The 13,831-nt window shown below is 39.2% G+C and overlaps 1 protein-coding gene across 5 annotated transcripts in view; it reads right to left on the bottom strand.

Annotated features, from left to right (window-relative positions):
* Positions 1-13,831, bottom strand: part of FAT3 (FAT atypical cadherin 3) — a 559,302-nt gene that overhangs the window by 123,603 nt on the left and 421,868 nt on the right. For all 5 annotated transcript variants that reach the window (XM_073336876.2, XM_073336917.2, XM_073336926.2 and 2 more), the window contains exon 8: positions 1,032-1,307. In XM_073336876.2, coding sequence (XP_073192977.2) covers positions 1,032-1,307 — 276 coding nt within the window. The remainder of the gene's footprint in view (positions 1-1,031; positions 1,308-13,831) is intronic.

Here is a 13,831-nt window from a genome sequence, read left to right as displayed (position 1 = left end):
CTGGAGCTATTATTTACACCTGTACTTTCTTTCACTCCCACATCCAAAATCTCAGCACTGGCTACAGTGAAGATCCTACCGGCAGGTGTAAGACAACCTTGAATATTTTGGTTCTTCTTAAATAAAGCAAGCAAACTTTGCATCACATGGAGGCTAAGCACACAATCCTAGCAATGATCTCCATGCCCCGGTTTCTCTATAGTCATGTCTGCACCACTTCTTAGCTTCTGTCACTTCTCACTCACCACAAGCCTGCCTTCTCCTTGGGCTCTGCTTGCCTGAAGATGAGTCGCAGTATGCAGGATGGTGCCTAAGTTGTTTCTTCCTAAAGCTAGCCTTGCATCTAACAGGCCACACGGTGGTGCTTCAAAGGGCTTATTCTACAGGGCTCTGAGATAACTAAAGAAAATTAGTAGGTTACAGTGTTTAAACTAACTGAGTTTAAACTAATCTGTTTTGAAATTAACCTCCACTTCATAATATGCAACTTCCACATCAAAGCAGAGCACATTCACCTCTATAATTTAGGCACACTGAGCACACAAACTGATAATTAATTTTTTCTCTGCCTACTCCCATGTTCGGAAAAGTAGCGGCATATGAATATCTACCACCTTAAAATAAACCTATATAAGTAAACTATCTATCAGGCTGCCATGCTTCCCAAGGCTACAGCTTTGTGAACTGCAAGAAGCGATTCTTCTGTGAGCGACTTCTCAAAGAACTTTTTAGCTTCTCTTCAGAAACTTTGAAAATGATCTCAGATGAAAGGGCCAAATGTCAAGAGATTATAACGTTTCTTGCTTGTTGTCCCTCAAGATGGCAAATCATTTCATATTAGATAAAATGTACTGGTAATAAGTCTTGCAGAGCTTAAATAAAAAATGTAAAATCAATGCATAGTGTAGGAAAAGATTAAATTAATTATCATTTACTATACTGAAAACTCTTTGCTTATCCAAAGACTAAAGCAAATATACATCTTAAACAACGATACTGTTCTAGGTACCAAGCTTATATTCCGTTCTTACCATTACATTAAGGATGTGCTTATCTTGAGCTTCATGGTCTAATCTCTCGGCAGTGTATAGTACCCCTGTGCTGGGGTCAATTCTGAATTTTCTCATGCTGACTGAGTCAATGCTGCTGTGAACAGTGTAGCTCAACTTGTGTTTCTCGTCTCTGTCTATAGCTTCAACCTGCAGTATCTCAGTATCAGGGAGAATGTCCTCCGAAATCGTGACATCGTAACTTGGGTGAGAGAATTCCGGGCCATTATCATTGTTATCCAATACTTTGATAAGAACCTACAGACAACATGAAATAAATAAATCAATAAAGCAACTATGACTAAGAGTTATTGGAGTCAAGTCAGTTCACTCAACATGCACGCAAAGAAATACGATTTGCTTTACAGAACTGTCTGTTATGTTATTCATATATGTGCTGGGGCAGAGGAGTTGAGAGGCATCATTTAATGTTAAACAGTCACTTCCATAATCAAAATAAATGCAAGAATATTCAATGGGAAAGCAAATTGATCCTAATTAAAATGATCTACCCTAGAGAGGATTGTTAATGATCTAAACAAGAGATTCACAACACCAAGGTTTCCAGCAATAATTGGAATGACTTAGTATTTTGGTACTTTGAATTGCTATAGAAACATTACTTTTGTGGGTGTTACCAGAGAGCTGTATGCATATTCTGGGCATTTTTTCCTCATCATCATCAAGGCCACAAAACTGATAATTTCCCTGATTTTTAAACCTGTTCTCTTACCGGACGAAGCATTCATTAAATCCTGTACCTTTCTCAGCCCCACATATTGCACTGTGATGTACTGTCAGTCGGTATGTTGGTATCCAGACACAACAGTGATGGGTACCGCAAGTGTTCATCACATTTTAAGCAACATTTTAAACTACTGTAGGACTGGAAATTTGGGCTAAGAATCAATTCAAGGCCACACAGATCTAAAGCCAGCTAAATTGGAACATATTTTGGTGACTGGGCAACAAAATGGCAAATGAAATTTAATGTGGATAAATGTAAAGTAATGCATATTGGAAAAAATAACCCCAACTATACGTACAATATGATGGGGGCTAATTTAGCTACAACTAATCAGGAGAAAGACCTTGGCGTCATCGTGGATAGTTCTCTGAAGACGTCCATGCAGTGTGCAGTGGCAGTCAAAAAAGCAAACGGGATGTTAGGAATCATGAAAAAAGGGACAGAGAATAAGACGGAGAATATCTTATTGTCGTTATATAAATCCATGGTACGCCTACATCTTGAATACTGCATACAGATGTGGTCCCCTCATCTCAAAAAAGATATACTGGCATTAGAAAAGGTTCAGAAAAGGGCAACTAAAATGATTAGGGGTTTGGAATGGGTCCCATATGAGAAGAGATTAAAGAGGCTAGGACTTTTCAGCTTGGAAAAGAGGAGACTAAGGGGGGGATATGGTAGAGGGATACAAAATCATGAGTGGTGTGGAGAAAGTTAATAAGAAAAAGTTATTTACTTGTTCCCATAATATAAGAACTAGGAGCCACCAAATGAAATTAATGGGCAGCAGGTTTAAAACAAATAAAAGGAAGTTCTTCTTCACTCAGCTCACAGTCAACCTGTGGAACTCCTTGCCTGAGGAGTTGTAAAGGCTAGGACTATAACAGGGTTTAAAAGAGAGCTGGATAAATTCATGGCGGTTAAGTCCATTAATGGCTATTAGCCAGGATGGGTAAGGAATGGTGTCCCTAGCCTCTGTGTGTCAGAGGGTGGAGATGGATGGCAGGAGAGAGATCACTTGATCATTACCTGTTAGGTTCACTCCCTCTGGGGCACCTGGCATTGGCTCCTGTCGGTAGACAGGATACTGGGATGGATGGACCTTTGGTCTGACCCAGTATGGCCATTCTTATTTTCAAGGATAGGCAATCTAAAGGCACTGGCTACATGGCAGATTTATTTTAAAATAATTTACAATTCCATATAATCCCCTCCTGCCTATGCTCTGCGCAGGACTCCAACCTTTATCGCCCCCTTGTTCAATTTACCCTCAAACACTTTTGTGCTTCCTCCAATCTTTGCCTTAAGCCTGCGAGCAGCTCTCCATAACAATCTGAAAAGCCACTACATTATCCTCTTTCAAATTCCACCTTAAAACTCAATGCCAAAGTGATGCCCACAAAACAATGATCAGTGGTACACTGCAACTGCAGGGTATTATACGGATTGTAACAGCTCACTGTTACCCTGGTCTATCCCCATCCGATTGTTGTATCCACCTGCTCTCTCTCCTCATAGGCTGTAGACATGGCCCTCTTTTCAAGTGTACTGCCAAGAACAACAGGGCCCCAAATCCTGATTGGGGGGCTCTAGATGCTACCCCAATTCAAATGGTTAATAATCATCATCCCCACCTTCAAGTTTTTGCTTATTCACAATTTTGCCAATATGTAACCATAAATATACCTCAAAATGTATTTATCACCAGCTGAGGAATCAGATCCCTGCTGTGGGCTTGGTTTCAACCCTGTATATGCTACTGATTACTTCTGGGACCCTGGCAGCAGAATCATAGAAGGAGGCAAGGAAAAGTGTTTGTAACACTGAAACAGACAACAACAAATACAGCTGTATCTCTCATTGCATTGAGGAAAAGCAGTATCTCCTGCAGAGGATGTCTGGGAAACTCGATACACTTTTTACAAAGAGAGCATGTAATACTAGAGATGAAGAATAAATGTACCACAGGAGGGAATCCATCATTTAAAAAAAATAGTCCTCACAGATTGCCAGCTATAAATGGTCTGATCCTATTATTCAAAAGTTTTAGAAAGAGATAGGAAATGAACTGAGACCCTGCCTAGGAGATGTAGTTATAAACCAAGCACACGTCTGCTGGGTGATCTGACTATCCTCCAGGATACTACCTCTCATATAAAAAAGTGCCTCAACCTGGCTCTTTTGTAGCAGAAAGAGTTTATTACAGTGCTGGATCAAACCCAGCTCACCCACACTTTTTGTTTTAGTAGAGGAAACATTCATTTAATCTGTTACTACAGTATCACATGAAAAGACATGGTCTCAGAGGGAAATGAAACTTTAGATTTCCATGTTTGGAAGCCTTTCTTGAATATTTTACCAGACAGAGCACAAGCAGTTGCAAACTCCAGTCACAATGACCTAGCCCGGGAACTGACTAAAAAGCAGTTGCAATGAAATGGTCTATATCTTAAAGCTATTATAAAGGACTTAGCATGTGACTGTGCGTTTGAGAAAGTTTAATCTTTGATAGCTTATGGGGATATGAAGACAGGAGGAAGCTATATTAGGTTATTTTTTGGTGGGAGAAAGAGAGAAGTATAATAGAGGGGTAAACATATGTCATTAGAGCTATAATGATGACAAATCTCCCTTACTCATTGCAGTTTTATTTTTCTAAACATACAGAATACATCAGGATATGTTCCTAACCTTAATGAGATAAATGAATCCTTAAAAAAAAAAAAAACGTTGTAGCACTTAGGGATTTTAGATGCCTTAAAACATGGGAAAAAGTTTGGAATAAAAATAAAGAACCTAATTCTGCTCTAAAAGCACACAGAGTAAGGTTACCTGACCAACAACTTGCTCTTTTGTGAGCATAGAAAAGAGACACTGAAGCAATTTGAATGTGGGGGAATATGATGGGAACATGTTCTCTAGCATCTAACACTTAATACGAAAACTATTCAAATAGAACATTCCCTAAAAGCAGTGACACTTTCAATCCTTGACACATATCCTACTGTAAAGCAGCGTGATTATTATTTGCTGCATTGTTAACACAGACTATAAGGAAGAGAGATTTATTTTGATCTTGATTTAATTAGTGGCCAGGAGCTTTGTTATATGTCATTAATTTAGACATTCTAATTGAGAAGTGAACACTTTTCAAACCTTAAATAGCATTTCACTGAAATGCACAGTGTGTTCGATTGCACAGCTATTATTACAGCACAGATTACATTCATTTTGGGATCATTAAAGTTGCCATGTGAGTTTGTTTTTTTTACTAATGCTAAAGTGTGTTAGTTCAATCCACTCTCTCTCTAGGAAACAATGGTTATGCCAACGTGGGAGCTCACAGTGACAAGCCTTAACAGCACTGAATTATGTGTTACAATCGGGACCTTAACCACCAACACCATTGTTGCCGTGTTGTATATGATTATACAAATAGCATGGTCGCTTCCCACTAGGTGTTTATGTGCAGTATTTCTGATTCCATTATGGCAACCACAAGAGGTAAGCTCATGTGGTTGTGATATTGCAACCCAGAGATGTGTACATGCCTTTGTTCACCACCTTGATTGTGCAATCACAGCTCCTTGATCTATGATCTCATTCAATCTCATAAATTAAGCAGGGCTGAGCTGGGTCAACATCAAGAGACCAAAATGGAAACCAAGATGCTACAGGAAATCATAGCAGTGATTCATTAGGTGGCATTCTCTCTGATACACCAATGAACCAGCACATTATTAGGGAGCACTGAGGTGGCTGAGGTGCTCCTTGGATAAGACTGAGGTCCTAATTAGTTGTGGTCATTAAAAATCCCATGGAACTTTTCACTTTAAATTTTCTTGGTAGTTTCACGGATAAGGTGGTTTTCTTTTCACTTTCTGTCCTGAACTGTTATGAAATCTTGATAGCTGCTGTTTAATGGTTGCCAACTTCCTCCCTAGAGATGACTGCATTTTAGTGGTGTGTGAAGTGATCCATAGTGCAATACATATTATTTATTACATACTTTGCATTTCTATAGTACCTTCCCATCTGGAGATCTTAAAGTGCATTACGAACATTAATGACTGAAAATGACACTATCAACCTGAAATTTAGTCTATTAAAAAGGAGTTAAAAGTAATTTCAGGTACTGTCACCTGCACCTCTGTATCCCTGCCAATTTGTTATGGGTTTAAGATCAGATTTTCCTGTGTTATTTAAAATCATGTTCTCTCCCCTATTGCTGTGTCAAAGTCCTCTCCCCACCCAAATAAAAACAGTGGAAACTGACTGTACAGGGGAAAAATGATTATATACAAAGTGTTTCAACTCCACAAACTGGACAAAATATAGAATTTTGTTTTCTCCGAGTTCTTTAAATTCTAGTATTCTTAGGAGTTACTTGTAAAAACCGTAGGTAAAAAATGTGCAGACACAAATATAATTTTTAAGCTGATGGTATCCTATTAAGCCTCACAGCACTTCTATAGGGTAGATAAGTATTATCATCCTCATTCTACAAAAGGGAAAAAACAGAAGGGAGGGGTGGGCGGGGTTGTGATGCTGTATGATCAAAATATAACCATTTATATCATTAATATTACCACTGTTAAACAAATGCAACAAATCTTGCTCAAAGTATGTCATGTAAGGTATCAATGGAAAAGTTACAATCTATCAAATATGATTATCCTTTTGGATACATGTATCATCTTTGTATCTAAAGTTATGCATATTGACTATGTACCAGTATTTCAAATGTGTTTGCTCCTGGGGTAACACCCAAAAGGTAGTTTAAATACAGTATAACCAGCACATTGTGAATGGATCATTCAAGTTGATGGCCCATTATGGAAAATCAGGGCCATAGAAGAAGCCTGTTCCAGGCTCAGTGAGCTTTCCTTTGGACGCTTTAGCCAAAATATGAGTAATGGCTGCTCCTATGAGTCATCAAAGCACACAAGGGCATGTCACTTGCTCATGTGACCCCAGACTCCATCTTGTGCCTGTAATTTTCCACAAACTAAGACTGAGAGCATTCCCTCCATATGGGAAAAGTTATAAAGGACCCTGGATGCATCTCCATTTTGGCCTGTTTCCTGCTCTGTTTTCTGGACTATGGACTTACACTGAAAGGCGCATTCCAACCAATGGACTGAGGACCTTCCAATCTTTTGGAAGTTATCAGAGGCCTTACAAGCCAGCAGTCTGTAACATCACTGCTACAAACCTGATCCAAGAACTTTGCAATGACTGTATGTATTTGCTTTCCTTAACCATTTTAACTCTCTCCTGTTTCTTTTCATCTTATAAATAAACCTTTAAATATTAGATACTAAAGGATTAGCAACAGCATGATTATTGGGTAAGATTTCAGTTATATCTTGATCTGGCTATGTGGCTGATTTTGGGATTAGAAGGAACCTTTTGTTTGATTAAATTGGTTTTAAATAACTACTCATCAAAGGCTAGTGTCTGCATGGTGAAATGAGTGCTGGAATGCTTGGGGAGACTGCAGTTTGGACTTCTTGTTAATCAGTGTGATGAAACAGAAGTTTAGTTTTGTTACTGGCTTGGTATATCTTATGGAAGAATAACCACCAGTCTGGGCTGCGTCTGCCCTATTTCTCAGCTGTTCATCCTGAATTTGGCATCCTCAGCTGTGACCCACTGAGACATGGCAACAGGCTGTTAAATGACTTATCCATTATTGCACAAGGGGTTTGGGGCAGGGCTGGGAATAGAATCCAGATCACTTGACTGTTAGAGGTATATTTTTGATCTATTTCCTCATTAGTCATGTCACCTTAAAATATTTTTTTATCTTGTAAAAGATTTCCTGCTATGCTGGATGAATTTTATAGACTAAAAATGGGTTCCAGAGAGGAAAAAAAATCCTTCTCTTCAAAAAAGGAGCAATGTTAAGGTGACATGAACACCGCACACATACAAATGGGTCTTGATTACACATATGTGGATAACATTAAATGAGCTGAACTGAATTCAGAGTACTCATGTGAGTAAAGTTATTCAAATTTACACAAGTATTTGCAGGATTGTGCCAAAGTCCAGGGGTGAAATCCTGGCCCCATTGACAAACGTCCCATTGACTTAAATGTAGCCATGATTTCACTCCTGAAGCCTTAAATCCTAACCATCCTGCAGTAAGGGAAGTGTCTTATATTTTTTACAAAAATTAAGTCTTATGAACAGAATTGGATCCAAGGCTAACAATGCATGTGTGTATGTTTCAAACCCTTTTCTTTTGTTCCAAATTGAAAATCTGACATGAATGAATCTGCCATTCATTACTGTTACTTCATGGGTCAAGTAAGCTTTTAATCAGACAAAGATTCATTGGCACACATCAGGACTGGCTTTTAAAAATATTTATATACTAGTTGCAGTTGCCCAAAGTTGCAGTCAACTTTGAAGAAGGTAAATGTTAATATTGTAGGTGAGTGGAGCATTATGTTGGCACAATTCCTATTATTTAAAATGAAAGGCTGATTTTAAAAGTTCTATGTTACATCTCCTCAATGAGATGCAATGACAATATTTAATGCCTGCATTCTGTTAAGTAGCAATGGCCTCAGGAATTCCTCTTTACTGAGGTCGCTGATTAAAACACTTTTCATCTGCCAACGTTATCTGAAAGACTTTATCCACCCTCATAAAGCAATTTCCAGCACAGCAATCTTTGCCCAGATATCCTTGAAAGCTCATCTCTTTTCCAATATGTAGCAGGCTCTACAAAAGCTTGCCCATTTCTGGTCACATTGTGCACTGTCTAATTTACAGTCCGAACAAGTGTCTTGCTATAAAAGATCTCCTTCTCCCTACTCACTTCCTATTTCCCACAGTTAAAGCAAATTTCAAATAAAGGACCTTTTGGAGCTCCAAGCTTATAAATTAGGCAAAGTAACTCTCAGAGCATTACCAGAGATTTTGTATTCAAAATGGCAAGTGACAGGCCTAGAGAAATACAATCAAATCAAAGCAGAACAAAGCCTAATGCAGGAAGTCTCTCCAAAGCCGTTTTTAATGTTGCCCATCACAAATACTTCTGGTTGAGGTAAAACGTAGTTGAATAAAAACTGGACACTTGCCAGGAGCTGCTTTACAGATATATGAGGCTGGAAGAATCCTCTTGGGCTAATTGCTTGGTCAGGGAACTGTGTTGTAGTACAACCTATTAAGTGCCTGAATTGCTTCAACTCAGCTTATGCTTTTATATGGGTTTTGAAAACCTACTTTGATTTAATATTGCTTTCAAGAGTGTTACCACACAAGTTTATTTGTTACAACCTGAAAAGTTTTTTTTTCTATCCTTCTAAATTTTCCATACAAATGCAAACAATTTCTCCACCATCCTCAGTGGCCAGTCATTCATGCTTTAACATGTCTCTGAATTTATGCTGAAATGGAAATGAAACATCACACACAGCCTCCACTTCATACACTGGCATGTGGCAAGATAGTGCTGGGGTTGTGGCATGAGGAAAAAGCAAGGCTTCCGAGAGTGGAGGTTCTAGTTCTGGAGAACTGTCCTGCTCAGAAAAGTAAAGAATTGAATGAAAACAGAATGTAGCTTCATCTCAGTTCTGTGCGCCATTCACAACTACTAACTTAACAGTTAAATCTCCTAGAACTGATTGATATGGGAACAGCTGTGGTTGTGGCTTAGACCATGTACCATCCATGCAACAGGAGAGGGCAGAAAAAGGACTTCAGGGAAGGATCCAGTTTGTTTAACAACTGGCCACCTGGTAGAAGGCTGAAAGACATTTTAAAAATGTCTCCAATTAAAGCGCACATGTGAACCTATAGAGGGCTATGATGCTTCACCTACATTTTGACTCATAGCCACTACTGGTTGAAGGCGAGCCTTTTTGGCATTCTGCAGAAACAACCTCCCTCTCGTGTAAAGATCACTATGATTTATTAGGTATTCACTTCAGCAAAACTATTTCCTAAAATAAACGTGTGCCCTGTACAAAGAGAACAAGTTCTACATCCTGAATGTGCCATCTAAAGGATTCCAATGAGCAGAAAAATTCCATAGCTTTCTGCAGAGAGGAGGGAAAAGATCCATGAACAATAGCTCTGGCGGAGGCTCATTCAACCAGAAGACAATTTGGCTGGGCTGGGCAAAAGCATTTTAACAGCAACTACAAATATTGCTCACAGAAAAGTGTGTAGGAGTAGAGACCTAAGCATTCACAAAGCATGAACCAAGTCACCCACATCATGAGATTGGTTTATAAATAATGAGATTTATTGTTTAAAAACCAATACATCTAAGCTTTTTATTCCTCTACTGTCTGGATTTTGAGCCTTCAGGGTTCACATTTGCTCTGAACCAGGAGGAATAAAACTTTCATTACAAAAACCAAAAGGAAGCTGAAATGCCTGCAAGCTGCATGGAAACTACTTAAAACCACCATAATAGAGGCTCAAACTAAATGTATTATCCCCTCACCTCCTGCAAAAACAAAAAAACCCAAACAGTAAGAGGACCAAAAAAACGCCACCATGGCTAAACAGCGGAGTAAAAGAGGTGGTATGGTACAAAAAGGCAACCTTTAAAAACTGGAAGTCAAATCCTACTGAGGAAAACATAAAGGAGGATAAACTCTGGCAAGTCAAGTATAGAAGTATAGTTAGACAGGCCAAAAAATAATTTGAAGAGCAACTAGCAAAAGACACAAAAACTAACAACCATTTTTTTAAAGTACATCAGAGGCAGGAAGCCTGCCAAACAACCATGGGGCCACCGGATCATCAAGGCGCTAAAGAAGCCCTCAAAGAAGACAAGGCTGTTGTGGAGAAGCTAACTGAATTCTGTGCATGAGTCTTCACTGCAGAGGATGTGGGGGAGATTCCTACACCTGAGCCATTCTTTCAGGTGACAAATCTGAGGAACGGTACCAGATTGAGATGTCAATAAAAGAGATTTTGGAACAAATCAATACAGTAAACAGTAATAAGTCCCCAGGACCAGGTGTTCTGGTCACCCAAGAGTTCTGATGGAACTCAAATATGAAATTGCAGAACTGCTAACTGTGGTATATAACCTGTAACTTAAATCAGCCTCTGTACCAGATGTCTGGAGGATAGCTAATGAAACACCAATATTCAACAAAGGCTCAAGGGATGATCCCGGCAAGTACAGGCCAGTAAGCCTTACTTCAGTACCAGGCAAATTAGTTGAAACCATAGTAAAAAACTGAATTATCAGACACACAGGTGAATACAATTTGTTGGGGAACAGTCAACACATTTTTTGTAAAGGGAAATCATGCCTCACCAATCTCTCAGAATTCTTTGAGGGTGTTAACAAGCATGTGGACAAAGATGATGCTGCTGACATAGCATACCTGGACTTTCAGAACGCTTTTACAAGGACCCACAACAAAGGCTCTTAAGCAAAGTAAGCAGTCATGGAATAAGACAGAAGGTTCTCTCATGGATCAGTAACTGGTTAAAAGGGTAGGAATAAATGGACAGTTTTCAGACTAGAGAGAGGTAAAATAGTGGTGTCCACCAGGAATCTGTACTGGGACTTGTGCTGTGCAAAATATTCATAAATGATCTGGTAAGAAGGCAAACAGTGAGGTGACAAAGTCTGCAGATGATATTAAATTACTCAAGATTGTTAGCTCCAAATCTGACCATGAAGAGTTACAAAGGAATCTCACAAAACTGACTAGGCAACAAAATGGCAGATGAAATTCAGTGTTGATAAGTGCAAAATGCTCATTGGAAAAAATAATCCCAAGTATATATACAAAATAGGGGAGTCTAAATTAGCTGTTACCACTAAGAAAGAGATCTTGGAATCATTATGGATAGTTCTCTGAAAACATCTGCTCAAAGTCCAGTGGCAGTCAAAAAAACTAACAGAATGTTGGGAACCATTAGAAAAAGGATATATAGTAAAACAGAAAATATCATAATGCCACTATAGAAATCCATGGTATGTCCACAACTTGAATATTGTGTTCAGTTCTGGTGCCTTATTTCAAAAACAATATAGGAGAATTGGAAAAGATACAGAGAAGGGGCATGGAACAGCTTCTATATGAGGCAAGACTAAAAAGAGTGGGACTGTTCAGCTTAGAAAAGAAATGACTAAGGGGGGATATGATAGAGGTCTACAGAACCATGAATGGTGGGAAGAAAGGGAAGAAGGAAGTGTTATTTACCGCTTCACATAACACAAGAAGCAGGGGTCATCCAGTGAAATAAGCAGGTTTAAAACAAACAAAAGGAAGTAGTTCTTCACACAGTGTGCAGTCAAGCCGTGGAACTCGTTGCTGGAGGATGTTGTGAAGACCAAAACTATAACTGAGTTCAAAACAAAATTAGATAATTTCATGGAGGACAGGTCCACCAGTGGCTATTAGCCAAGATGGTCAGAGATGCAACCCCATCCTCTAGATATCACTAAACATCTGACTACCAGAAGCTGGGACTAGGCAACAGCTTGATAATTGTCCTAGTCTGTTCTTTCCCTCTGAAATCTGGCACTGGCTACTGTCAGATGACAGGATGCTGGGCGAGAGGGACCATGGGTCTGACCCAGCATGGCCATTCTTATGTTCTAATGTTCTCATGTAATAGCATGACTCCAAGAGCTGGGGCATTAAGAAAACCCATCAAATAAAATTGCAAGAGCTGGTAGCACTGAAGCTGACAGAAATAAATCATTCCCCACTCCTCTGTACCTTTCCAGGTGTTTTAGAAGAGTGAACAGCTGGTTAGTGAAAGGGGAAGCAAGAAGGCAAAGCACCCAGTTTCTTTGCTTCTCCAGCAGCTGGGCTGAAAGGTTCTTGTGAAATTGACAAGACACTTCCAGATGGGCAGCTGGGAAACTGAACATTTCTGTTTTAGTTCTCCTAAAATAATCTTTTTCTTGAAATCCCTTTTTGCAAAAAAATTTGACATTTTGTCCTGGTTTGTGATAATTTCTTTTTTAAATGCCAAATTTTTCATGGGAAGGGATTTCTACTTTCGGGCCAGCTCTATTCCTGACCTCATTTCATCAGGGCTGGTCAATACTGAGAAGGGAGTGGGAGAAAGGGTACCATTAAATTGATTCTGTGCCAGCAGAAGCCCCTCTTTGTTCAATTGAGGGCAATATACTCTCCATCATCAAGATTAAATCTTATGGCCTACGGCAAAAGCAGAGTCCTAGGGTCATGGATTCATGGTTTCATTCAAGTGTGGGGACAGCAGATGTCCCCCAAGGACTAGTGAGCAGGCGATACCTGCAAGAATCACATTTCTCATGAACTCAGAGGTGGTGTACAACTTCAGACTTTTATAAATTATCACATTGCCTTCAGAAATGATGAATTAAGTGGAGAAAAAACAAAACCCGTCCCTGTCTTGTTCCTCGCTTAGCCTTCCTAGAAGTTAATCAATCTAATAGGTACCTTCATACTCACACTCCAATAATATATCAAGTAAATCAATATTCCTCCCTCACAACTACCGCTGCCATTTTGCTCGGATCATAGCCGGAGTGCATTAAAATAGATCTTTACTGGCATAAAACGTGGTGGTTGCAGCCTGGATGAAGGGGCAATGTGGTAAGTGGGAACAGTACATTAACACGAATAGTGTCTCACTCACGAATTTGCATGGATCTCTGTAACTTGACATCGTCCACTCCCCCACCAAAAATCCTTTAATTTATGTGGAAACCTTTAAGGCCTTCTTGGGTTTCTTAAATTCTCTCTTTTACCTCCATCAAAACTTATCTATAACACAAAACGTGTGAATTTTAAATCATAATGGTTTTGTTTCTCTTACTACACTATAACATACAGCGTGTAGGGTCATGGGTGAAGGAAGTCATAATAGTTTATCAGAATTTAATAAATATGCAGCACTACTACTGAAGAAACTGAAGCTGTTATGCGGTCTTCAGCACTGATCATATTACTGAAACAAAAATCTTTGGTATTTTTACAATGTCTTTTACCACTTCTGACTGTGTAATGCACCAAATGACAGAAAGAGATAAAGGAAGAACAAGTGC

Source organism: Lepidochelys kempii, chromosome 1 (assembly GCF_965140285.1).
Source record: "Lepidochelys kempii isolate rLepKem1 chromosome 1, rLepKem1.hap1, whole genome shotgun sequence".
Classification (NCBI taxonomy): Eukaryota; Metazoa; Chordata; order Testudines; family Cheloniidae; genus Lepidochelys; species Lepidochelys kempii.
The sequence above is the reverse complement of the archived record's forward strand: the minus strand, read 5'-3'. Positions and strand labels throughout refer to the sequence as shown.